This window comes from Lipophrys pholis (assembly GCF_963383615.2).
Source record: "Lipophrys pholis genome assembly, chromosome: 23".
Classification (NCBI taxonomy): Eukaryota; Metazoa; Chordata; class Actinopteri; order Blenniiformes; family Blenniidae; genus Lipophrys; species Lipophrys pholis.
The window spans coordinates 1,148,817-1,172,554 of NC_137645.1; the positions used below are offsets into that span (position 1 = coordinate 1,148,817).

At 47.8% G+C, this 23,738-nt stretch overlaps 3 protein-coding genes across 24 annotated transcripts in view; all 3 read left to right on the plus strand.

The window, feature by feature from the left end:
* LOC308127657 (muscleblind-like protein 2a) overlaps nucleotides 1-7,758 on the plus strand; it is a 43,798-nt gene extending 36,040 nt beyond the window's left edge. For 5 of the 22 annotated variants that reach the window (XM_080492832.1, XM_080492818.1, XM_080492819.1 and 2 more), the window contains 3 exons: nucleotides 1,273-1,308; nucleotides 3,068-3,162; nucleotides 5,852-7,758. In XM_080492832.1, coding sequence (XP_080348958.1) covers nucleotides 1,273-1,308; nucleotides 3,068-3,162; nucleotides 5,852-5,866 — 146 coding nt within the window. In that variant the 3' untranslated portion in view covers nucleotides 5,867-7,758. The remainder of the gene's footprint in view (nucleotides 1-1,272; nucleotides 1,309-3,067; nucleotides 3,163-5,851) is intronic. The other 17 variants (XM_080492816.1, XM_080492836.1, XM_080492827.1 and 14 more) reach the window with 5 other exon arrangements.
* Nucleotides 7,759-10,331: 2,573 nt separating this feature from the next.
* Nucleotides 10,332-19,262, plus strand: LOC308127694 (ras-related protein Rap-2a-like). Its single transcript, XM_080492912.1, has 2 exons — nucleotides 10,332-11,096; nucleotides 18,176-19,262. The coding sequence occupies exons 1-2, from the start codon at nucleotides 10,783-10,785 to the stop codon at nucleotides 18,411-18,413; spliced, it is 552 nt and encodes a 183-aa protein (XP_080349038.1). The 5' UTR covers nucleotides 10,332-10,782; the 3' UTR covers nucleotides 18,414-19,262.
* A 1,028-nt stretch (nucleotides 19,263-20,290) lies between these two features.
* The window catches only part of mrpl39 (mitochondrial ribosomal protein L39), a 5,847-nt gene continuing 2,399 nt past the window's right edge, over nucleotides 20,291-23,738 (plus strand). The window contains exons 1-8 of the mRNA XM_080492652.1: nucleotides 20,291-20,483; nucleotides 21,437-21,643; nucleotides 21,734-21,873; nucleotides 21,978-22,077; nucleotides 22,167-22,234; nucleotides 22,439-22,551; nucleotides 22,632-22,697; nucleotides 22,770-22,923. Of these exons, the coding sequence (XP_080348778.1) occupies nucleotides 20,447-20,483; nucleotides 21,437-21,643; nucleotides 21,734-21,873; nucleotides 21,978-22,077; nucleotides 22,167-22,234; nucleotides 22,439-22,551; nucleotides 22,632-22,697; nucleotides 22,770-22,923 (885 nt within the window). The 5' untranslated portion in view covers nucleotides 20,291-20,446. The remainder of the gene's footprint in view (nucleotides 20,484-21,436; nucleotides 21,644-21,733; nucleotides 21,874-21,977; nucleotides 22,078-22,166; nucleotides 22,235-22,438; nucleotides 22,552-22,631; nucleotides 22,698-22,769; nucleotides 22,924-23,738) is intronic.

Genomic DNA, 23,738 nt, shown 5'->3' on the forward strand with positions numbered 1-23,738 from the left:
TACTTCCTTGTTATTCAGGAGGAACATATCTTCTTCTACGTGCAACATATTTATATTATTATTCAGAAAAAAGTTAAATTCCAAAGCCAGAATTTTCTCTCTGACTGAGACAAAGTCCACCAGCAGGAAAATTCAGTATTTCAAGAAAGGTCACTTATTTTACAATACATTAAAAAAAGTGTATTTTCAGAATAAACTTGTATTTGGCATTGAATTTAGGCTATGTGTTTGGCATCAACAGCCTGTAAAGATAAAGAGAGAATCACTCTCCATTACTCCTCGCCCACAACAGAACTCTGTCACTTCGGGCTGCTGGGTTGCTGCTCGGCAGCTCGGCCCCCCCGGGGCCACCGGCTAAATGAGCTAACTGCTGCTAATTCTGTAGCCTGAGGCCAAACTCAGGAGTCAGGAGGAGGAGCTGGGTCTCGCTCACTCTTCACACTACCTGCTCTTTTTGTTTCCCTCGGTGTGAGATGCCTAACATCCCCGCCTCTCTGCCGCTGTGTGTGTGTGTGTGTGTGTGTGTGGGGGAAGTAGCCCTGGGTCAAAGTCATGTTTGCACACCGTGGCGCTTTAATATTTTTGATTCGGACTGAAAACGTCTGTCTTTGATCCAGATGTGGACGTGAGCCGGTGCACATCATTGTCCTGACACTGCATGAATGCGAATCCCTGCATTACTCTGCCTTTACTTAATAATTATTTTAGTTTGATCGGTTTGCTGCTCGGTACAAATATGCAAAGATTTTGAAGTGTGGTCCTCCTCAGTTAAAGCTTTTATCATTTTATTCATTAATGACTGTGAGAAATGAGCTGTATCCTCGCTAAGTTAACATTAAAGATGCAATTTGTCTGTATGGGATTTAAAATGCATAATTAGACTAATTAGTAGCTGTCCTGTTCCTGTTCAGCCCTGTAGTACAAGATTGCACCACAAGGTGGTGCGTTGAGTCCCTTGAAGACTAGTGAGTATAGGAAACAATGCTTTAGTCTTCCTGAAAACCCAATCTGGACCGGTCCTGCAGCGCCGCACGTTGAACCTGCCCCAGTTTGAGCAGCAGCCGTAGATAAGCAGTGTTCCTCTCACCATTTAATGTCTCCGCCTGCCTCTGGATTATTCTGTAACAGTAGAAACTCTTTATTTAAGCTTTATTTTGTGTTGCCCTGTCTAACCTTGTTGTTCTCCTCCCTCTCAATTAACCCATTTCTTCCCTCTTCTCTCTCTCTCTCTCTCTCTCTCTCTCTCTCTCTCTCTCTGCATGAATACAACAGGGTCAGTCTTGTGCATGACTCCTGCTAGCAGTCTTGGTAGGTCCTGACCCACTCATTGCTCTCTCTCTCTCTCTCTATATATATATGTCTCTCTCTCTCTATCTCTCTCTCTCTATCTCTCTCTCTCTCTATGTTTCTCTCTCTATCTCTCTCTATGTCTCTCCCTCTCTCTCTCTCTCTCTCTCTCTCTCTCTCTACGTCTCTCTCTATGTCTCACTCTCTCTCTCTCTCTCTCTATATATATATATGTCTCTCTCTATCTATGTCTCTCTCTCTCTCTCTATGTTTCTCTCTCTATCTCTCTATGTCTCTCCCTCTCTCTCTCTCTCTCTCTCTCTCTCTCTCTATGTCTCTCCCTCTCTATCTCTATCTCTGTCCCTCTCTGTCTCTCTCTATGTCTCACTCTGTGTCGCTCTCTCTCTCTCTCTCTCTCTCTCTCTCTCTCTCTCTCTCTCTCTATGTCTCTCTCTCTATCTCCCTATGTCTCTCTCTCTATGGCTCTCTCTCTCTCTGTCTCTCTCTCTATGGCTCTCTGGCCCTCTCTCTTTCTCTCTCTCTCTCTGTCTCTCTCTCTCTCCCTATGTCTCTGTCTCTCTCTCGCTCTGTCTCTCTCTCTCTCTCTCTCTTTATGTCTCTCTCTATGTCTCTCTCTCTCTCTTTATGTCTCTCTCTCTATCTATGTCTCTCTCTCTCTCTCTCTCTGTCCCTCTCTGTCTGTCTCTCTCTCGCTGTCTCCCTCTCTCTCTCTCTCTCTCTCTCTCTCTCTCTCTCTCTCTGTCCCTCTCTCTCTGTCTCTCTCTCTCTCTCTCTCTCTCTCTATGTCTCTCTCTCTATGTCTCTCTCTCTCTCTCACACACTCACACTGTGATTTGGGGGTGGTTTTAGTGATTTGGTGTGGAAGGAGTGGGCGGCACTTGCAGGTGAAACAAAATGTGGACCCCTCCCTCGTCCGCTCGCTCGCCCCTCGACACCGGTCGTGTTCGTTTTGTGTCACCTGGAAGCGTTTGGCCGCTCGTTCCCCCGCCGGCTGCCCTCCTGCTGATGTTTACGATGGAAGTGTTTGTGAAGTGCTGCAGACTGATCTGTCCTCCGGCCGTAGGACAGCTTCCGTCTGTTTGCCGTGCCGTGTTGATCAGGAAATTTAAATCAGTTTCCCGGAGAAGTTCAACCGATCTGGAAACGTCTTGTCTGCCAAATTCGGGGGAAAAAAAGAAAAAGAAAAGAAAAAGCCAATTGAAAGTCTCAGTGGGCTAATGGAATGATGATTTTAATGTGATATTTGAGAAAACACCAGCGCGGTTGTGTGTGTTCCTGGCGTGTGCAGTGGGTTTTTGGCGTCTCCCGCTGTGCAGCAGCTAACATTCCCGTCCTCGCTGCCAAAACACTCATTGATTGGTGGTAATCAGTGTCTGGTGCTCCTCAACTTCTCTGGGAAAAGCAGCAAACTGATTTTCCATATAAATTTCCTTACTTGTGATTGTAATCAGCTTCTCTCCTCTTGTTTTTGTTTTTTTTTCTCCCATGCTCTCTTTTTCTTTCCTCCTTCCTTTCTTTCTGTCCTCCCTGCTTTGCATTGTGAATGGTTGCATGCCATCTGCCGGTGTGACCCTAACGATGGCTCGCTGGCTCCCTGTAACATCCGCCATCAACAACAATCACAATAAACAATACACACATCAACACCACATCTGTTACCATGGCTACCACCACGCTCCACCTACCTGTCCACCGCTACCACCTCCTCCTTCCCCTCTCCCCCGTTCCTCCTCCTCCTCCTCCTCCCTTCCAAACAAAGTCCCAATGATGTACAGTGCTACGCCTGCTACTGTCTCTGCAGCAACAACTCCTGCCACAAGTGTCCCCTACGCAGCAACAGCACCAGCCAATCAGGTTTGCTCCTTTTAAAGCTTTCTTTCATCCGTCCCCGGAGCTCTGAAGAAGTGCTGCCGTCTAACAGTGGCGCTGCAACAACCTGCAGCTGAGCCCACGCCCGGCCCCTCCCTCCTACTCCTGCACAGTAAAAAAAAACCCAGCATGCACTTCTTCAGAGCTCCCACATTTGCAAGTCGTAGTTGTGTTGCACTACTTCCTCGGTTTTGTTTCGCATGTTCTGTTTTTTTTTTTTTTTTTTTTTAAGTTTTATTTTCCACTTCTCTTGTTGTCAAGTGAGCTGCTCCATCTGCAGCGGGGGGCATCGTCTGTACCGCTTGTGTGCTCTGCAAACACACACACACACACACACACACACACACACACACACACACACACACACACACACACACACACACACACACACACACACACACACACACACACACACACACACACACACACACACACACACACACACACACACACACCCCACGCCAGGTCCTCCCCTCATTTCCGCTGCTCTCTTTCACCTCTCTACCTTTTCTCGCTCGCTGGATGAACGTGAGGAGGAAGGGGCTGTAGGCTGCGTGTCGGCCGGCAGGATGACAGTGACGCGTGTGCACAATGCTCACACCTACACACACACACACACACACACACACACACACACACACACACACACACACTGGTAGTTCATAGGGGTCACAGGTAGACATTCAGATATTTGCGTCCTGAGGTTTCTGATCTTCAGGGATCTCCTGGTCACAGGCAGATCATCCACGTTTCTGGGACCCGTTCATGATAATGACGTGTTTCCAGGACGCGGCGTGTCGTTGTCCCTCATTGGCCAGCGGTGTGCACTTCCCGTGAGTCACCGCCTCTTCCTGTAATTGGCATGCGGCAGCAGTAGCAGCAGGAAGCAGAGCTGCTCTTTAAGGATGCATGTGGGACGAGGAGCCCGAGAAACACTGACGTCAGCCTCGGCTGTCTGTCGATGTCTGTCCCACCCCTCCTCCTCCTCATCTTCCTCCTCCTCCTCCTCCTCCTCCTCCCTCCTCCAGGTCTCATCATCAGCTGTGCTGCAAACAGCGCACGCCTTGTTTACCAGCCTCGTCACAATCCATTGTTGCTGCAGATGTCTTCAACAGTCCAGAATTGGCCCTTTCTCCACCTCCACTGCCCCTACATGCCGACAGCCACCGGCCGGATCTGTGTCTGTAAACGCAGACATGTGGAGAGGTTCACTGTCTGGTCAGCTCACGACCCCCTGAACCATCAGTGTGACATGACAGGCAGCGACCAATCACATCAGCCCGTGTGGCTGCACACGGTAACGGTGTGCTGAAAGCCTGTGGTAACGTCACTGCATGCATAGTGACGTTTGTGAAGCTGCAGCGCCCTCTACTGTCCTGATGCTGGAGCGCATCACATGGAGTTACACTGAGTTCTGTCACAGCCTCAGGAAACAACCTCATCCTTTATTCTTCCCGTTCCTAGAACGGAGGCACAGGGACAACATGGAAACTCCACAGACTCATTATTCTGAGCACAATGTTGAAATCAACAAATTACAAACTACACTCATATAATCATGTGATATTAAGCTCTTAGTTTATAGCTCTTGTTTTCCACATCATCATCATCATCATCATCATCATCATCATCATCTAACAGACATGTGCTGTCCTCCAGGCTCGTATCACTGCACCAAATCTACAGCAAACAAGAGCCACAAACAATTCTTTCCATTTGTTTGTTCCATCATATCCAGTTAATCCCGCCCATCTGGCGCCATCAACCATCTTTCATTGGCACCGTGGAGCTGCTCCTCTCTCCTCTCCTCACCGCTCCTCTCTCCTCGCCGCTGCTCTCTCCTCGCCGCTCTCCACATCACATGCTCTCGCTGCGCGGTGACCTTCTGTGACGTGTGACCGGCGGCTTCTGTCCTTTGTCTACTAACAAGCAACCACGCCGCTTTGTTGGCGTTGGCTCGCTGCCAGTGGTACCCCCCCCTTCTCTATCTCACACACACACAGACACACACACACACACACACACACACACACACACACACACACACACACACACACACACACACCAGCAGCAGCTCCTCTACCTGCCCCCCCCCCCCGTCACTTTGTTGTGGTGTGTTAGTCTTTATCTCCTGGAGAGTGAACACACACCCAGGTGACCAGAAGAGTCTTTTCTTGCTCTTATCGTCACACAACAGCAGACCGCCGCTGTTTGTTTGGTTTATTTTTTTTTCACAACTCAAAGCAGAAACGAAGGATTCGGTGGCAGATAGTCGACCTCTGAGGTCTCGGTGTGCTTCAAAGAAAGTCGTTTCATAGGAAACAAGCAAACACCTGAGCGGTTCCTCCTTCAGGGTCTCAGTCCAGCCGGAGTCGCTCTGTTACTTTAAGTCACTGGAGGTGAAACAAGCCCAGAAAACTTTGAATTTTGCCTCAAAGAAATGTCAGATTTTCATTTTTAATCCAGTTTAAACAGTGTAAATTGTGTATTGAGCCCCGTCTGAGGTGTGGCTGGTCGTATTCACTTTATTTGAAGCACACCGAGACCCTCATTGATCCGACGCACCGCATCCCTACATGGCACTGCCTTCTGGATGTATCTCCACTTTGTGGAGGTGTGCACATGGCAGTTGAGGATGAGCTGACGTCTTCTCTGTGGTCTCTCTGTCTTGCAGATCATCCTGAAGTAAGCGTCAGGGAGGGAACGGAGTGTCACCAAGCTGCACTAGGAAACCCCAAACAGCCCCTGTGTAAATACTACCTTACCTCTCCTGTAGAGGTCCAGCAACCTGCATGCTAAGAGTGTAACACTGCAGTTTGACCCCAACAACTGCAGTGCCGGAGTAACACACACAGAAAAACAACAACAACAAAACAAACAAAAAAGAAATATATTGTATGTATTGCCAGAAAAAAAAGAAAAGAAGAAAAAAAAAAGTCACAAATATCCTGATGTATAGACCACACATAGCAGACACATCATTTAACCCTGGATCCCCGTCTATTTATTCTACAAACCTGCACAACGTTGGACAGGAAACACTAAAGGAGTGGCTGAGGACCGGCGCACCACCACTCCTCCACCCTCTCTCTCCTTCAGACGGGCTCTTGTTAAGAAAAAAACACGCCCTCCCTCCTGCCAGCCTCCCGTCTCTGGAAACGTCTCGCCAAAGCTTTGGACGAAGTCGGTGGAACGCAGGGACGCGTTTTAAGTCGCTCTGGGTTCAGGTCGCCGGATCGGTTCTTTTTGCACGGAGGGAAGACGGAGAAAGTCGTGGCCATCGAGGACGTACCGCGCCTCGTGTGTGTGTGTGCGTGCGTGTGTGTGTGTGTGTGTGTGTGTGTGTGTGTGTGTGTAGGGGAAGGGGAAGGTTGAGGGATTAAAGTGCTAAACAAAAAAAAACAATGAACAAAACAAACAAAAACAAACGTTTGACGCTCGTCAAGCGACAAGAAGACTTGAACTTGGACGGGAGGGCGATCTGAGCGTCGGTTGTCCTGTCCAGCCCCACTATCACCGATAATCCTGTTCCATTTTAGAAAACTGTAGAAGTGCCTAAAAAAAAAAAAGAGAGATGCTCATCAACGACGACACGCTGCGTCCAGAGTGCGCGAGAAGTCGGCGGCTGTCAGGAGCCGCTCGGACCTTTTTTTTTTTTTTTTTTTTTCCCCTCTCCTCCGGGGGGCGCTCCGTCGACGACATCACAAGTGACTTCACACAGGAGGAAAAAAATAGACAGAAACGACAAATCAAAAATAGCTTTGTAGGATGTCTGGTGTACCATCGTTTCTTACTATGGGTTTGAGTAGTTTACATGAGGAACGTGAGTGAGAAAAAAAAACTGTATTGTAAACCGTGTAATGTATGTAAAGTGTCTCTTACTTTGAGAGTTTATATTCATGGTTTTAGAAATGTATTCAAAGTTATTTAAAGATTTGTGTTGTGTCTACTATCAAGGTATGTTTGATCCCCTCCCCACCAGAAAACAAACAAAAAAAAAAAAAAAAACAACACCTGAACATTTGTTTCAAGCCAAGATTGTAATTTCTTCTCTTTTTTTTTAATTTTTTTATGATTTTAACTGACAAAAACTAAATTCAATGTAATTTCATGGTGCTTGATTAACATTGACAATCCACAATCACACATTCGGAAGAAACGTGTGTCTGTTTGTTGTTTATTTTGGGTTCCGATCGTCTTCTCATCCACTCTTGATTTGTTGGTAATCTTCGTGGCAGGTGGTAAAAGTTCTATTTTGTTGTAATTTATCTTACTCTTGCTCAAATTTTAGTCCGATACGATGTTGTAAACTATTCTATTTTGACATGAATGTAATTTATTGAAGCTGTGCTACGTGCTGCACGGTCGGTCGTTTTTAAAAAGGTCTAACCCGTCAGGTCAGCCAATGAGGAGCCGCGCACACGCCTGAGGGGCGGGGCTTAGTGGAGAGCTACCGGATCTTTTCTTGCCTTCTCATCGATTATAAAGATCTGGGCGTTGCAGTAATGGGCATAGCTATAGAGTCGCTTGTGTTGTTGGACAAAAAAAAAAAAATGTTTATTGTATAGATGACATTTTACCAAAAAAAAATTCTGAAAAATCAAAAAAAAAAAAAAAAAAAAAAAAGATGTACTTTTCACTCTAGTATAATAGTATTTCATAACAATATTGAGTTGTTGCCGTGGCAACCAAATGTTGCGATTACTAAAGTTGGGTATTTTTGTAAATGACATTGTTAAGTTGTTTGTTTCTTTTTGTTTTGTTCTGTTTGTTTTTTGCTAGAACACTGTACACAAGGTAGATTGTAAAGAAGATATGGACATTTCTTATTCTTCACTGAGATTATGACAATGACGTAATATTTTCATTAGCGAGTAACAGCCTGTATAGAGCTGTGACTGTAACACTTAGAGATTTAAAGGCATCAATGTTACATAGATTACATATATATATATATAAATATATATATATATATATATAAGAACTAAATAATCTATAAATTAATAAGTTGAGATGTGAAACTCTTCCCCTTGACGACGGACCTTCAGGTTCCACTCGGAGACGTTTTAAGTTTAGGATTGCACTTTTCAACATTGTTTTCATTTCCGCCGAGTTAACGCAACCGGGTAATAATTTCTGATTCAACATGTTGCATGGATAAACAAATACTTTGTTTTTCTTACTAGACGATACCGTGAATGTTTCTAGTGCAAAAAAGAAAGAAAAAAAAAGAAAAGACCCACAATGGCCCTTGTGTATGGAATCCTCCCCAGATGTTTGTTTTTCTTTTTAAATGTGTTGGAGAAGATTGACTGATGGTTAAAAAAGACAAATATAAGCACTTTCTGAGCAGTTGGTCGACTGAGCAGACTCAGCTTATCCAAACACTTTGCCTTATCTTGAGTCCATCGTGCTTGAGGTTTTATGTTTTTAACGAATCTATTCTGGAGACGGGAAGCGGTCTCTCCCCTCATTCGTTTAAGACGTGTATCTTTATATCTTTTTAAAAAAAACAAAAAAAACAACCAAGGCGTCACAGAGCCAAACGGGTGGTGACTGCAACACATCAAGCGGTCTCCTCTCTCAGAGCTTTGTGTCCCGTCGCCTTACAGTGGAACTCTATGGAGGAGCTCACAGCTTTAGCCAGCAGGGGGCGCCACACAGGAGGCCCTGGACCGAGGCAGCCTGTGTCATTGTTGTTGTGAGGCGAACCAACAGAGTAAAAACACGTGGAGATGATTTTGACAGGAAGACCCTCATCGGAGTTATAGTTTCACTGTAATCATTTTTAAATGTATTCTTTTCTTTTGCATATATTTTACGTTTCTATAGTCGAATGTTTCTTTGGTTCCAGCGAGATAGTGTAAAATCTATTGAAAGAACGAAATAAAGAAAGTGAAAGGAAGCCTTTGGGTTGGTTATTTGTGTCACGCGCTGCGGCGTCTTGCTCTTGGGGGCCCCCCGGTGGTCAGTGGAACCCCACGTCTCACGAGAAAACGCCACTTTAAAGCTCATCGCGGACCAGACGGATAAAGATGAAGATAAGGCTGAAGTCTTCTCCATTATTTATCTTCTGAGTCATTTCCTGTTACTGTTGGGAAGCAGTTTTGGGAGGAAAGGGGAGCTATGAGGGGTTATTAATACCACCATGGTGACGCACAGTGCCATTTGATTAGTGCCCCGTGAATCTATGTGAAGATGTATAAAGACTATAATTCTTTTGATAACCGAACCAAGAATGATGACAAGTTGCAGGCAGTGTCTACGACTTACACTCCAATTTTTTTTAATGCTTTGGAAATAAAAAGACGTGTACAAGATCCTGCATGAAGTAAGTTGCACTCTCATTTTCTCAATTTTGTATGTGAATCACGAACAAAACCCGACAGTTTACATGAAAACGACCCGATTCCGCAGTACAGAGAAGAAAAACCCACAATATCTGGTTTCACAATCAAGTACACGTTTTCAGATTAATATATGCAATTATAGGTTTTTGCACACACCTGACATTCTGTCATCATGGATATACAATGATACTTTTTCGATCGTTTGGCCGGTCATGTGACATCAATATTTACCATCTGGGACCACCAGATGTCACTGTAGGACAACAGAATGTGGCCATTAAAAAACATTACTACATGCGAAATAGAAAAAGGAAAAACTACATAGAAGTAGTTATATATGGGACATGTAATGGTGGTGCAGTGGTGAGCCTTGTCAACTGACAGCACTAAGGTTGCAGGTTCAAATACTGGCCGGGATGAATGAAAAATAAAAGAAGAGTGTGAAAGAGAATAAAACAGAGAAACTGTGATGATGAGGAGGAAAACGAAGACTATCAACAAAAGCATCTGGACAGGGTTTATCAATGTTTCACGCCAACTTAAATGTATTTTGCACACCAGTGCGTGAAGCAGGTCGCCTCTCGATTGAAAGGTTGCTGGTTCGATCCCACATCTCAAAGTGCTGATCAGATGTTTGTATTTTAAAAGTGGGCTCTTGCTTTTCATGTCACGTCTTTCTTCTTTCTCTCCACTGACATCCAGCGAAACGTGAGGTGAGTCTTTGTGTGACTGCAGAGTCTTCCTTTCTTCTCCCTCTGCCTCCCTTCCTTTGTCATGTGGCACTAATCAGCCTCCATACATTCCAGGAACTCGGAGCATCAGTGGACGCGCGCCGCGTCGCGCGCTGACTCCAGAGGCGTGGATTGATTCCCCTTTCCCAGCACTCCTCCTCCTCCTCCTCCTCCTCTCCTCCTCTCCTCCTCTGTGCAGAGACATGTAGCCTCCTGTTTTGTCGGCGCATATGAAGATGTGCCGTGTTTCTAATAATAGCCAGTGTTTCCTGCGCCGCGCCGCCGCCTCGTTGCATTATGGATGCCGGTGGAATGGTGTCCCGTCCAGATAGCGTGGGAACGTCTCAGTAAGGCTCCATGTTCCAGCAGCAGCAGCAGCAGCAGCAGCAGCAGCATCTCCTGCCTCCCTCCTCCTCCTCCTCCTCCTCCTCCTCTTCCTCCTCCTGCTCCTCCGGTCCCGGTGCCATGCCCGCAGTGTGAGGCCGCCCTCCCGGAGACGTTCCCCGGCACGCGGCGGCGGCGCCATGCGGGAGTACAAGGTGGTGGTGCTCGGCAGCGGCGGGGTGGGCAAGTCCGCGCTCACCGTGCAGTTCGTCACCGGCACCTTCATAGAGAAGTACGACCCCACCATCGAAGATTTCTACCGGAAGGAGATCGAGGTGGACTCCTCGCCGTCCGTGCTGGAGATCCTGGACACGGCGGGCACCGAGCAGTTCGCCTCCATGCGGGACCTGTACATCCGGAACGGCCAGGGCTTCATCCTGGTCTACAGCCTGGTCAACCAGCAGAGCTTCCAGGACATCAAGCCCATGAGGGACCAGATCATCAGGGTCAAAAGGTCAGTCCAGGGTCTGTGCTGCAGACAAAGAGCCGTTAAAGATGTTCCAGGCCCCAAACAGCCCGTCTGAGGAGGACCCCAGGGAACCCTTCTGGGGCCACTAGATTTTCTTTGTTCTGCTTCTTACACATGTTATAATCATCATTTAATACACCTTAACAAGATGCTTCAGTCCCAGAGTGTGTCAGTCTGGGATGACAGCATGGAAAAGTGCATCATTTAGCACCTCCAGGGCCAATAATCTTAAAAACAGTATGTTAGAGAAAGGTATCTAATACTCTCGTCCCTCACCCTCTTATCCAATGTGTATAATTACAGCACTATGCTTGCTGATTTGTCTCCTGTCTTCATATTTCAGCTGAAGGTCCATTTATTCCTGTTTCATTGGTCATTTCTCAGCCTTATTGAAAAGCTGTGCTCTCACCCTGACATCATCTCCCCCTTCACACTGCGTTCCACTATAGCATGATGAAAATGCAGGGGAGTTCCCCTTGGAGCCCTTCTGGAGCCCTTCTGGAGCCCTTCTGGAGCCCCTCTGGAGCCCCTCTGGAGCCACTGGTCGAACTGTAGTGTTGTGCTGTTCTGCTTGTTCTGCATAATATAACAATCATAATTTAAGCTCCTTGTCAGTTAGAAATAGCTCATCAAGAGGGAGATGCTTACTTCCCAGGATGATTTAAAGTTCTTCAGAGGTGGCTATAGCGTGGAGAAATTAAGTGTAATTACAGCATTATACTTGCTTATTTGTCTTCTTCTTGCAGCCCTCTTTATCACAAGCAGACCTGATTTGCATATTTGAGCTTGTACATGTTCTCTTGGTCTTTTCCTTATAAAAGAAGCCATCCGCTTGTCTGTTGTACAATCTTCCCCTAAAGGCCGATGTTTTCCTCCCACGCTATGTTCCAGTCTCAGAAGTGACAGAAATGCAGAGGAGTACCCCCTGGAGCCCCTCTCGGGCCACCTAACTCTGGGAAAAAAGCACATTTTCCCCCTCCTTCCTCTTCCCCCTCTTCCTCCTCTTCCTCCGTCCTCCACATCTTCGTGAGAAGCTGCCACCCGCTCATATGTTCTTCATCAGAGCTCCAGCTGCAGCTCACCTGTCATATATCAACCCGGTGAACTCTCTCTCTCTCTCTCTCTCTCTCTCTCTCTCTCTCTCTCTCTCTCTCTCTCTCTCTCTCTCTCTCTCTCTCTCTCTCTCTCTCTCTCTCTCTCTCTCTCTCTCTCTCTGTCCCTCGCTCTCTCTCTGTCTCTCTCTCTCTCTCTCTCTCTCTCTCTCTCTCTCTCTCTCTCTCTCACACACACACATGATTAACTCAGGATGGGCTTTGATCACTCCAGTCCATTACTCAACAAATCCACTGAGCTCATCTCACGGCTGGAGGAGAGAGAGAGAGAGAGAGAGAGAGAGGAAGAGAGACAGAGAGAGATGAAGAGAGAGAGGAAGAGGAGCAGGGATCGTTCCCTTTGCTTCTGGTATTTTTGGCCCGAGTGCAGTTTGCATGTTAAGATTTCTTTTAGTTTTTCTTCTTAGTGATGGAAAACAGACGACACGGGGTTAATATGATGATGTCCCCTGACTGGTGGAGACAAAGGAGTCCATTGTGTGACGTAAGCCTTAATGAATTTGATTTGAATGTCCTGGAGGCCGAATAAATACTGCTGCTTTGATGTTTGGGGCAATAAATGTTTTTTTTTTTGTTTTTTTTTTAAAAATTTAAACACGTCATTTAAGAAAATGCCAAATTTTGAGGCTTGCAGTTAAACATATGGAAGCGTAGCTGAGCAGGAACATCATTAACACTTGGGCGGCCATTGAGGGAGAACGATGAGCCCACCTCAGAGGAGAAGAAGTGACAGCGACTCATGAACTCGTCCTGTATCTGCATGCTGGGTCTTCGCTTCAGGGACAAGATTTCCCAGCCAGAGGTTTGCAGTGGAGCTGCAGTGGAGCTGCAGTGTTTTCCAGCTGTGGACGTCAGTGGAAGCTAAAAGAGAGTGAGCGTCACAGCTGACGAGGCCCAATGCACCAGGGAACTCCTCTGAAATGAATAATATAATGAAGCGGCGCGCCGGCCGCCACCCAACGCTGCTGCTGCTGCTGCTGCTACTGCTGCTACTGCTACTGCTACTGCTAATGCTGCTGCTGCTGCTGCTGCTGCTGCTGCTGCTGCTGCTGCTGCTGCTGCTGCTGCTGCTGCTAATGCTGCTGCTGCTGCTGCTGCTGCTGCTGCTGCTGCTACTGCTACTGCTGCTGCTGCTGCTACTGCTACTGCTACTGCTACTGCTGCTGCTACTACTGCTACTGCTGCTAATGCTGCTGCTGCTGCTACTGCTACTGCTGCTGCTGCTGCTAATGCTGCTGCTGCTGCTACTGCTGCTGCTGCTGCTGCTAATGCTGCTGCTGCTGCTGCTGCTGCTGCTGCTGCTGCTGCTGCTGCTGCTGCTGCTGCTGCTGCTGCTGCTACTGCTACTGCTGCTGCTGCCTCCTGCTGCTGCTGCTACTGCTACTGCTACTGCTACTGCTGCTGCTACTGCTCCTGCTGCTGCTACTGCTGCTGCTGCTACTGCTGCTGCTCCTGCTGCTGCTACTACTGCTACTGCTACTGCTGCTGCTCCTGCTGCTACTGCTGCTGCTCCTGCTGCTGCTACTACTGCTACTGCTACTGCTGCTGCTCCTGCTGCTGCTGCTACTACTGCTACTGCTGCTGCTGCTGCTCCTGCTGCTGCTGCTCCTGCTGCTGCTGCTGCTGCTGCCTCCAGTGTACACCCATCAATATTTCATCCTTTTCTTTCACACCGCTGTGGCTTCAAGCAGGGATTCTTACTGTATGTGACGAGGTGGAGACGAGCAGGAGAATTAAATCAGGGGAAACAAAGATAAAATAACTTTATAGATGGTGATTTTAGACTCCTGGCCTCATTCTGCTGAAAGCAACACACTATAAGAGCTCCACTGCAGGAAGTAGAATCTTATTTTAATTGATTCTGCCTTCTAGACCAAGACAAACACACAAAGTGCCGTTATGATCCTCTCTGGGGTGTTGAAGTCTTCTGGGTGTCCGTCTCTAATGAAACAATCAGCTCCTGCTTTCCATTAGCTGCCTTCGGGAGGTCGCCACCCTCCCCCCCGAACTTGTTGCTGAGCCAGCAGCAGAAACGAGGAGCTCCACACAGAGACGGAGTTCGTGCCCACTCAAGAGAACTTAATGGGATTGTGTTGGGTTGGAAGCCAAGAAGACATCAGGCCTCCATTAGGAGCTTGTATAAACCTCATGATGCAGGGCTGCGGGAAGCAGGAAGTGAGATCCTGAGTGTTGACGTGAAGCCTTGCTGCCTTGCTGCCTTGCTGCCTTGCTGCCTTGCTGCCTTGCTGCCTTGCTGCCTTGCTGCCTTGCTGCCTTGTCCTATATGCTATATCTCTCTCTGTGGAGGATGTCTGTAGTGAAACACACCCTGCGGACTCCAGCAGAGCAGCCAAATCACTGCTATCTGTGAAAACATCTGGGTGTATCCCTCCGCACAACCTAATAATCCCCCAGTGCGCATGGAGAAGGTCTCCACTGCTCAGGAGGAGGAAGTGCGTTCAAAGCGCCAGAGCTGCGTCTTCACGCTGCACTGATGCTGTGTCTAATGGCAGGAGGTGAGCATCACGCACCGCTGAGTGGGACGAGGGCGGAGGCTCCAGAACGCCGTCTCCCAGGGGGCAACGGGGCAACGGGGCAACGGGGCCCCAGTCCTACCGGCGTGTGAAGTACTTTATGTACTAGCTGAACTGTGTTTACCACATGCATCCGAATTCATCTCACACTGAACCGATTCACCAGATTAACATCTGAATCGTAGTTCTTGTTCTACATGGAACATTTCCGGGGAGTACCCCCCTGCAGCCCCCCCCCCCTCCAGACCACCAAACTTTAAAAACCATAGATCCGGTCTCTCCTTCCTCTGTCTGCCACCAAAGTGTTGGATGCTGGCAGGATAGAAATGTGAAGGAGTCCCCCCTGGAGCCCCTCACGGGCCACTCAACTCCTCTGGCCTCTCGTCTGTTTGTTTGTATGTAACATATCTTCTTCATCATCATCCTCTTATTGCAGAAGTGAGTTGTGGCTTTAATATTCCTGTAATACGCAGCATAAGAATCATTTCCAGCTTTAAAGTGAAGCCATGTTTAGTAGCATCCCCGTGCCAGTTGCTAATGCCTCGATCGATACCCGGGGGGGTTGTACTGTTTATGGAATCTTACTCTTCTGGGTCTCCCAGAAAAAAAACACCCGAGGATTGAGGAGCAGTTATACAACCACTGACTGACTTTGTGTTTTCAGAAGGTGCACGCCGGGTCGCTGCAGGTTTCTGGGCCTGACGGTGGAAATGAGGCAGGTTTTCCACTGAATAATGGCTGAATCCTCCCAAGATGGCCGTGGTGTGGGAATGAAGCTGTTGTTGTTGTTGTTTCCTCGGAGCTGCTCCAGCTGTTAATCATCTCCAGATGCTTTAAAGATGGCCGCCTCTTCTTCCTTCTGAGCGTGTGCGTGTTTACCCGCGCTGTGGGGCCGGCGCCTTGCCAGAGAGTGGAGTCACTGGAGCCGTTTAGCGCAGCAGGTACCTTTAATAAGTCTGTTGTGCCTCGAGGCCCAACGGAAAATGTGGAGGCCTTGTTTGTTTGTGAGCCGGTCGCACGCTCGCACAGAGAGATGGGAGTCACCAGCCGTCCCAGCATGCAACGCTGCAACCTGTGGAAACCCAGCAGCCGAGCACTTGAAACGCTTTCCCCTTTTTTATTTGCGAATCATTTTCTTAAGCCGGCAGCCACCTGCTGCTGTCGCTTCCATAAATCCACCGTCGCTTGAAAAGAAAACGCTGCGCCGTTAATCCGCCTCGTGTTCCTGGTTCCACCAAAGAGAGAGAAGTCGTGCTGTCGTTAGTCTAATGGAGCCAAAGTGAAGAAGAAGAAGGTCGACACTCTGGATTCAAGGTCATTTGAACTCTTTCAGGGCCTTTTTGTTTTTTTAGCTTAATGTTAAATTTTCAGGACAATGTGTGGATTTGTGTGCAGGTGAAGTCATGATGTCACTATTTCTTGATTGAAATCCACAAAATGGCTTTTTTTTCTCAACACAACAATGTCAATGATCAATAATGACGAAGCTGAGGCAGAAATGATTCTATAATATATTTATTATATATTCTATAGTGCAGATTGGAGCCACCTGGATAGTTAAAGATTGCAGTTTGCATCTGTGTGTTAAGAATGTAGGTCTTTGGTTGTTCAGTTCCGTCCATTCCTGAGCACTGAGCGACATGCTCAATAATGAATGATATCGGCCTATGAATCCCGGCGGGGGCTCTTTTCTTCACGCTGCGCTGAGCAGCTTCAGCTTCCCCTCGCCAGGCCGGGCGGGCGCGGCGGCGGCGGCGGCGGCTTGATGCTGCAACAAACAATCTCCCTCCGAACTCCCCGCCCGCCGCCACGCCCGGGCGGCGGGGAGCTGCTGGCTCTCCCCGTGTCTTTGGAGTTAAATATAGAGTTCCTCCTGCAACGCTGTCAGCCTGCATTTGTCTGCCTGGTGCTCTCCTTGTTCACACTTCACACCCTGCAGACTCCCCAACACTCGTCCTGCTGAGGTCAGCTGTGTGTGTGTGTGTGTGTGTGTGTGTGTGTGTGTGTGTGTGTGTGTGTGTGTGTGTGTGTGTGTGTGTGTGTGTGTGTGTGTGTGTGTGTGTTGGACAGTGCAGCAGCTGCAGCCGGGGGGGAAATGTCAAGCTGCAGGGAAGTCTCTGGCATTTGAGCCTCTCGGCTTGTTTGTCGAGCAATTAGAGTGAAAATGGCCTCCATCATTTATGATCAGGGCACTTTTTGAGGAGCTCTGCTCCTCCTCGTTGGATTCCAGCGCTGCAGAGGTCAGGCCCAGCCGCCCCGCTGCCCCCCTCCCTCCCCTCCCTTCCACCCTGCAGCTCTCTCAGCTTGGCGAGATGTGCCAGCTCTTTTCCTCGCCTCAGCTCTTCTCCCAGCTGAGCAGCGTGGCAGCAGGCCACCAATTTGTAGATAAGAGCCCGGTTCTCAATAGCAGCAGCAGATCAATAAGCGCAGCTTGGAAAGAGCACTTAGCAGTGAGCGATGGGCCGGGCTATTAGCCGCTCGGTGTCATTACCTGCTTGAGAATATATGCCCACTATAACGGACTTTCTGTAATTATTCAATCAGAGGAAATATGAAGAAGTGTTTGCATCAGGGCGGGTCTTTGGACTGCAGCTGTTTCATGAAATTCATGACGCTGAGAACTCAGAACGTTTGAGGACAAACAGTGTTTATTATTAATGTAAAGTGATCCCATTCCAACCGAGGCTCCAGACAAAACACCAAGAACATGTCCAAAGTTAAAAACAACAGCTTCAAAAGGAAGATGAGGGAGGACACCCATAATGCAACAGTTATTGGGGAAACACACACACACACACACACACACACACACACACACACACACACACACACACACTACTCAGCACTGAGCTGCTGCTGCTCACTTTTGTATTGTAACGGTCGTCATAGCAACACCTTTTAACGGGACTGAAGCTGTGAGGGGGTCGCTTCCTGAGCCGTCAGTCATGGTTTACAGATAATCTGCGTTACGCTCGCTGTGGTTTTTCTCTGATTGTTTCCAGGGTACGACCCCCCCCCCCCCCCCCAACATGAGAGCAGCAGATTAGCTTCATTCAATTATTCAATAAGTTATTCCATCACTCTGGCTGCCTGGTTTTCTTGTATTGACGGCTGCGAGGGGAGAGGACCGGGGAGGGAACGCCCTCCATCCTGCTATAGGCTCTTAGTGCAGGATGGGGGTGCTGCAGAGCGGAGGCAGCAAGCGACGTTAAGCAGGAGGACCAAGCGGGTCCATAATGTGTGGAGGGATGAATGTGGACCACCCGCTGGGATTTAGACACCCCAGGAGAGACGAGGCCTCCTGGCAAGCTCTGAGCCTCCGTCACTCCTTTGTTGAAAGATCTCGTTGTTTCAGCTTCTGAGACGAATGTAGGCCTTCGACATGCAGCTTCATGACGTGTCTCTCTCTGTCCTGCAGGTACCAGCAGGTGCCCGTGGTGCTGGTGGGGAACAAGGTGGACCTGGAGGAGGAGCGGGAGGTGTCGCCCAGCGAGGGCCAGGCGCTGGCCGAGGACTGGGGCTGCCCCTTCATGGAGACGTCGGCCAAGAGCAAGACCATGGTGGACGAGCTGTTCGCCGAGATCGTGAGGCAGATGGACTTCTGTCCTCTGCCGGACCGCAGAGAGACGTGCTGCCCCGCCTGCAGCATTCAGTAGCAGCCACGGCGCCAAGTGCAGTTTTGTCGGGTTTTAAAAGAAAAACACACTCATGCTTGGACTTTCTCTGCCTGCTCTCTGCGGTTGGCAGTTACAGGCTCCGCCATTCTGGGAATCGTAGGAAATCACTCACTGAAGCGGAAGAGGACGAAACAGGTGAAGAAGGACAGAGGCTGACGCTTGCCTGCACCTCTCACATCCATCACTGAGAGTTCCCGAGGTTCCCTGAAGGCAGCACGGTGCCAGAGCCCCGGGAAAAGCCATGGGCAGAGAGGGTGACGGTGCCCACGGCTGCTGGGGAGGCGGCCATCGCTCCGGGCAGCGGCGGCGGGCAGCACCACTTCGAACGCTTGTAGTTTTCATTTTAATGCACTTTGGGGACTTTTTGATGGTGCAAGACTCATGAACCGCAACGCCACTGTGAAGGAGTCGTACTGGGAGAGCAGGCCCAAACATCTACAAACGAATGAATTAATGAAAAGAATGTCCATGAAGGAGACTGCACCTTTTTAACTGAGGGGGGGTGGGGGGTGGGGGTGGGGGGGGGGGGGTTCCTGCAGCAGATCCCAGAATGTCAACACGCTGCGGGCGAAGAGTGCATGAAGTCGTACAATCAATCGCACCCAAAGAGACTGCATCGTCTGACCGCTCCGTCAGTCAGACTTTGAAATGTACCGACACTTTTCTTTACACCTTACAGACAATGCAACTGTTCAAATGCCTTGTTCCATGTATGAAGTGACCATCAGTGTGTAGCTCATCGACAGGTTATCTAAAGTCACCTCAGATATGTTAGTGGTTCATTGTCAGAAACACTTATTTTCAAGAAAAAAATAAATCTTTATGCACAAGGTCGGTGTGTTTATTCGCCCTCTAACAGTCACTTTGGCTCTTTTCTCTCCTTTTTACAGAGGTCATACAGTTTGCACTTTTGTTGTTCAGCAGTGATCTGGGCTCTATCTCGCCCCGCATCCGGATGATTTACGATGTTTTGTTCCTGCGACTACTCCCACCCCCACCCACCTCCGTCCTCCTGCCCCCCCCCCCCCCCCCTGTCTCCGCCATTATGTCCCCAAAAATCCAACGGGCATTTGTCAAATTCGCCGCGCCATTAGAGTCTATTAGTGGATGAAATTGGGGACGTGTGGGAGTAAAGATCCACCATCACAAGTTTGGATTCTGTCCAATCAGTTCTTGGGCTCATTCTGAGATAAATTGTGCACCATCAATAAAAAAAAAGTGCCGTGAAAGTGTCTATCGGTGTCTGAAACAAGTATTGGCCAGAGATAAATCGCTGCTTTGATGAAAATATTGCTGATATACATGTTTTTTTTCCTCTCCAGAGTGCAGTAAATATTGCAGGTTTTTTTTTTAAAGGGTGGATCTGCAGGCCACCCCTCAAACCAAGCTGCTGAGCTCTGCTGATTTCCTGGATGGCAAATTGGATCATGACATAAAAAGGTATGCAACCGACCCAAAATGAACTGATCCAAGTTAATAAACACCGAAATAAAGTCTGGAGCCATCAAATGTTCACAGTGCAGCAGGAAAATGGTGAATAAAGCACTTCCACCTGGTCAGTAAACACGATATATGTTACTGTGTGATTAGATAAAGCATATTGTGTCTTTATTTATGTCTGAAATGCAGATCGACAGTGTATATTTCCATGAACACTCAACCTTTGAGCTGAAATAGCTTAACTAAATTACTCAATATTCATTTTTAAATGTCCAAATGGCGTCAAAAACAATCATTTCCTCTATAAAGTGTCTTTAAAGTCTCATATTTGTCACTTCCATTGACCGGTCGTCATCAACTCTACTTCCAACAGCGCCCTCTGCTGCCCGCAAGAAGAACTTGCACGCCGGACCGTTCCGCCGCTGCTGGAGTTTCTCCCCGGACTCCGTTCAACTGCACACACTACAGGCATGGCGTCCTTCAGGAACCGTCCGTAATAGAAGTCCACACTTTGACTCACATTTGCCTGTTTTAGCTCTGTATTTCGTGTGTTTGGCGACGCGTGTGCGGAAATGGCGAGCAGGACGGTTTGTGTTGTTTTCCAGCGCCGTAAGTACACGTTAATTAGCATTGTTAGCACGTTACCGTTAGCCTCAGAAACTCTGATAAATAATAAATATAAACTGTTATTTTGAGTCTTCTATCCTCTGTATCTCGATAAAAACAGTCTCCTAATCATGTATTTCTGTGGTTGATATAGACTCTTTAGTAAACGTCGCCCTTCATTAATGTCGTTATAAACATCTGTGTGTTTATTACACAGCTGGAATTGATTATTAATTAATTATAACTTAAATCATGAGGTTATTATTGATAGTTTTCCGTAATTAAGTGTTTTGACAAGCAAAAGTGCAAAAAGGTGAAATTACAGACCGCAACAATTATTCTTTACAACAATTCAAACAATTTATAATAATTAAATCAAATTATTTTGGAACTTACAGATGTGTAGAAACACACTTATTATTATTCAAGAATAAATTTTAAAGAAGACCATATTTAATTTATTGTTAGAATAGTTGAAATTACAATGAAATTAAGAATAATTGCAGATGAACAGGTTACTTTGGATGCAGCCACATAACGGAGCTAATGGGGGGGGTCAAGGGTCATGCTCAGGGAGCTACGCTGGTGACCTCTAGGCTGTGGGATTCAAACCTGCAAACTGCCAATCCCAAGTCCACTCCTGTCGCCTCTCGGGTCTGATTTCTTTCTTTAATGGCCTCAGTTTTTAAGCTGCGTTTTGGTGACGAAATGTTTTATTTTATTGGTGGTTTTTATTCTAAATAATGATTTGGAGGATCAGTAATGATGATATGATCATTTTGGCTTCAATTTTACTGATAGTAATCCAGAATATCTCTTTTACTTCTGGTATTTATTAACACAGACACACACAGCTGTGTGAAATATTGTTGAGGCACCAGTGTAATGCCAGGAAATGACCTCCACCTATTTTCATGCTCTCTCTTCATGACGTTGCTGGGATTGGGTGTTTCCAGGCTTTACATCTGCTGCTGCCGCGGTTCGACCGTCGCCGGCTGAGATCCGCAGCCGGCGCAGCGCCGTCTTCTCCAGGGAGCAGGCGAGGCAGAGAGCTCTGTTCCCCCGCGTGGAGAAGATCGAGGTGTCCATGCAGGGCCCGGGCCTGGACGGCACGCTGCTCGCCATGAACCGAGGGATGTCCACGCCGCTGAGCTGCGCCCGCCGTGCGTGAAACAGCACCAGCAGAGTGACCTGGGGGTCTCTGCACGTACGACTCGTAATCATCTCGTCTTCTGGTTCGTTTTCTCCTTCAGATCTCACCGAGTATCACGTCACAAACTCCGCCTTGGCTCTGGTGGACGGGGAGGCGTGGCCTCTCAACCAGCCGCTCACACACTCCTGCACACTCGCCCTGCTCACGTTCAAGGACGAAGACCCGACGCTGGTCAACCAGGTGCCGGGACATTTCACACAGATTGTGGTTCTCAGAAGCATGAGAGATGTGTTGAAATGATAATTTCTGGGTGTTTTAACCGTGACTTGGCGCCGTCCCTTCAGGCGTACTGGCGTTCCTGCGCCGCCCTCCTCGGTCAGGTGCTGGAAACGGCTTTTAAAGACGACTACCCCGTGGAGCTGCTCAGCGCACCAGAGGTGCCGGGTAGGAGATAAAACTGGTGTTGACAGGTGTTTTTTTTATTTGTCTGATTGACGAGTTGTGTGCAGCTAATAGCTCGTTTCCTGCTGCAGTCACTTCAGGGGCCTTCTGCTGCGACGTGGTCCTCGACCCTCAGCTGGACGCGTGGACGCCCCCCGAGGTGTGTGAGGACAAACGCTCACTGCTCGAAGCACTAATGAGGGCAGATTTGTAGTTGGATGCACATTCGTTAAGTTATCAATCAGCGGGCCGTTAAACACTGAGTAAACGTCTAGAGATGACTCCCCGCTTTAATGCTTCAGTTTGTATTGAGAGAAGTGAGTGTGTGTGGTGAGCAGTGGGTCAGCTCTGTTGGTCTTCTCAGGAGTCGCTGCGCTCTCTGACTCGTGGCGCTCAGCAGCTGATCCAACAGGACTTTGCCTGGGAGCCTCTGGAAGTGTCCGTGTCTGTGGCGCTGGAGGTTTTCTCGCACAGCAGGTGATTCTGGCTGCTGCTCGGTCCTCTCTTTTAATGATTCACCTCCTTCCTTCATCTCATGTCGTTTGTGTGTGTTGCAGGTTCAAACAGGAGGAGGTGGAGCTCAAAGCGTCACAGAGTCCGAAAGGCACCGTGACGCTCTACAGGTAACACGTTACATTTTGCTCCATCTGATCAAGAATTCGCTCACTATCCTAACTATTCATCTTGTTCTGTAGATGTGGCGACCACGTGCTTGTGAGTGGGGGCCCTCTAGTGGCCAGGACAGGCCTGTGCTCCCAGTACGAAGTGATGGCTGTCCACAGTCTGGGACAGGGACCCTGGGGTCTCCACCGCAGGGTGCAGGGGCTCTCGCTGCCTCTGCAGCTGCAGGTAGGAAAGCTACGTTTACACACTCTGTCACATTACAACCACAAATAAAGATATTTAATTGGGCATTTCATGTGATGGATGGAGAAAATTCACAGTAATGTCGGAGGAAATCCTACAGAGCTGCAGTGGAAATGTTTAGATCAACGTACGTTCATGTGTTAAATAGACACGGACTTTATTCCAACTGAACATTTATCCATCCACTGACTGATCTTGAGCTATTTTACGAAGAAGAATGGATAAAAACGTCAGTCTGTTGGTGTTCAAATCTGCTAGAAACAAACCACAACGGACTGAAGCTGCTCCACAAAGTATTGACTCGGAAGGAGGAAGACTTTAGTTTTTATTGTCACAAAAATTGAAAAGCATGAATCATTTTCCTTCCACTTCAGGTTGTGTTGGTCTGTCACATAAAAATTACGGCAAATATTTGCTTGGTTTATAGTTTTCTCTCATTTCTCTAAACTAAAGAGTCACAAAATAGTTATTGTGTTTAATTTTAAACCATTATAGAGCATTTTACCGCTATCCGCGATGCACACTCTGTCGTCTCAGGGGATTGAAGACATGGATGTTTTTGTTTATGTGCAATATATTTAGCCAGGAGCATCCACTCTTCAATAATCAGTTGTTTTTGCAGCCTCAGAGGTTAAAGTTAGAAAACGTCACACACGTTAACTTTGAAAACAGTATGTATATATCTTTTATCATATATCTTACAGTGGGGGGGGTCAAACATGTGGCTCACAGACCAAAGTTTCCAGCAGCTTGCAGTGTGTAAAAATACCAAATATGAGCTGCAGGTTTCCAATAAC

Coding starts and splice junctions, on each gene's coding strand:
- LOC308127694 (XM_080492912.1), top strand. CDS start 10,783: ATGCGGGAGTACAAGGTGGTGGTGCTCGGCAGCGGCGGGGTGGGCAAG. Junction 11,097..18,175: donor CAGATCATCAGGGTCAAAAG/GTCAGTCCAGGG, acceptor TCTGTCCTGCAG/GTACCAGCAGGTGCCCGTGG.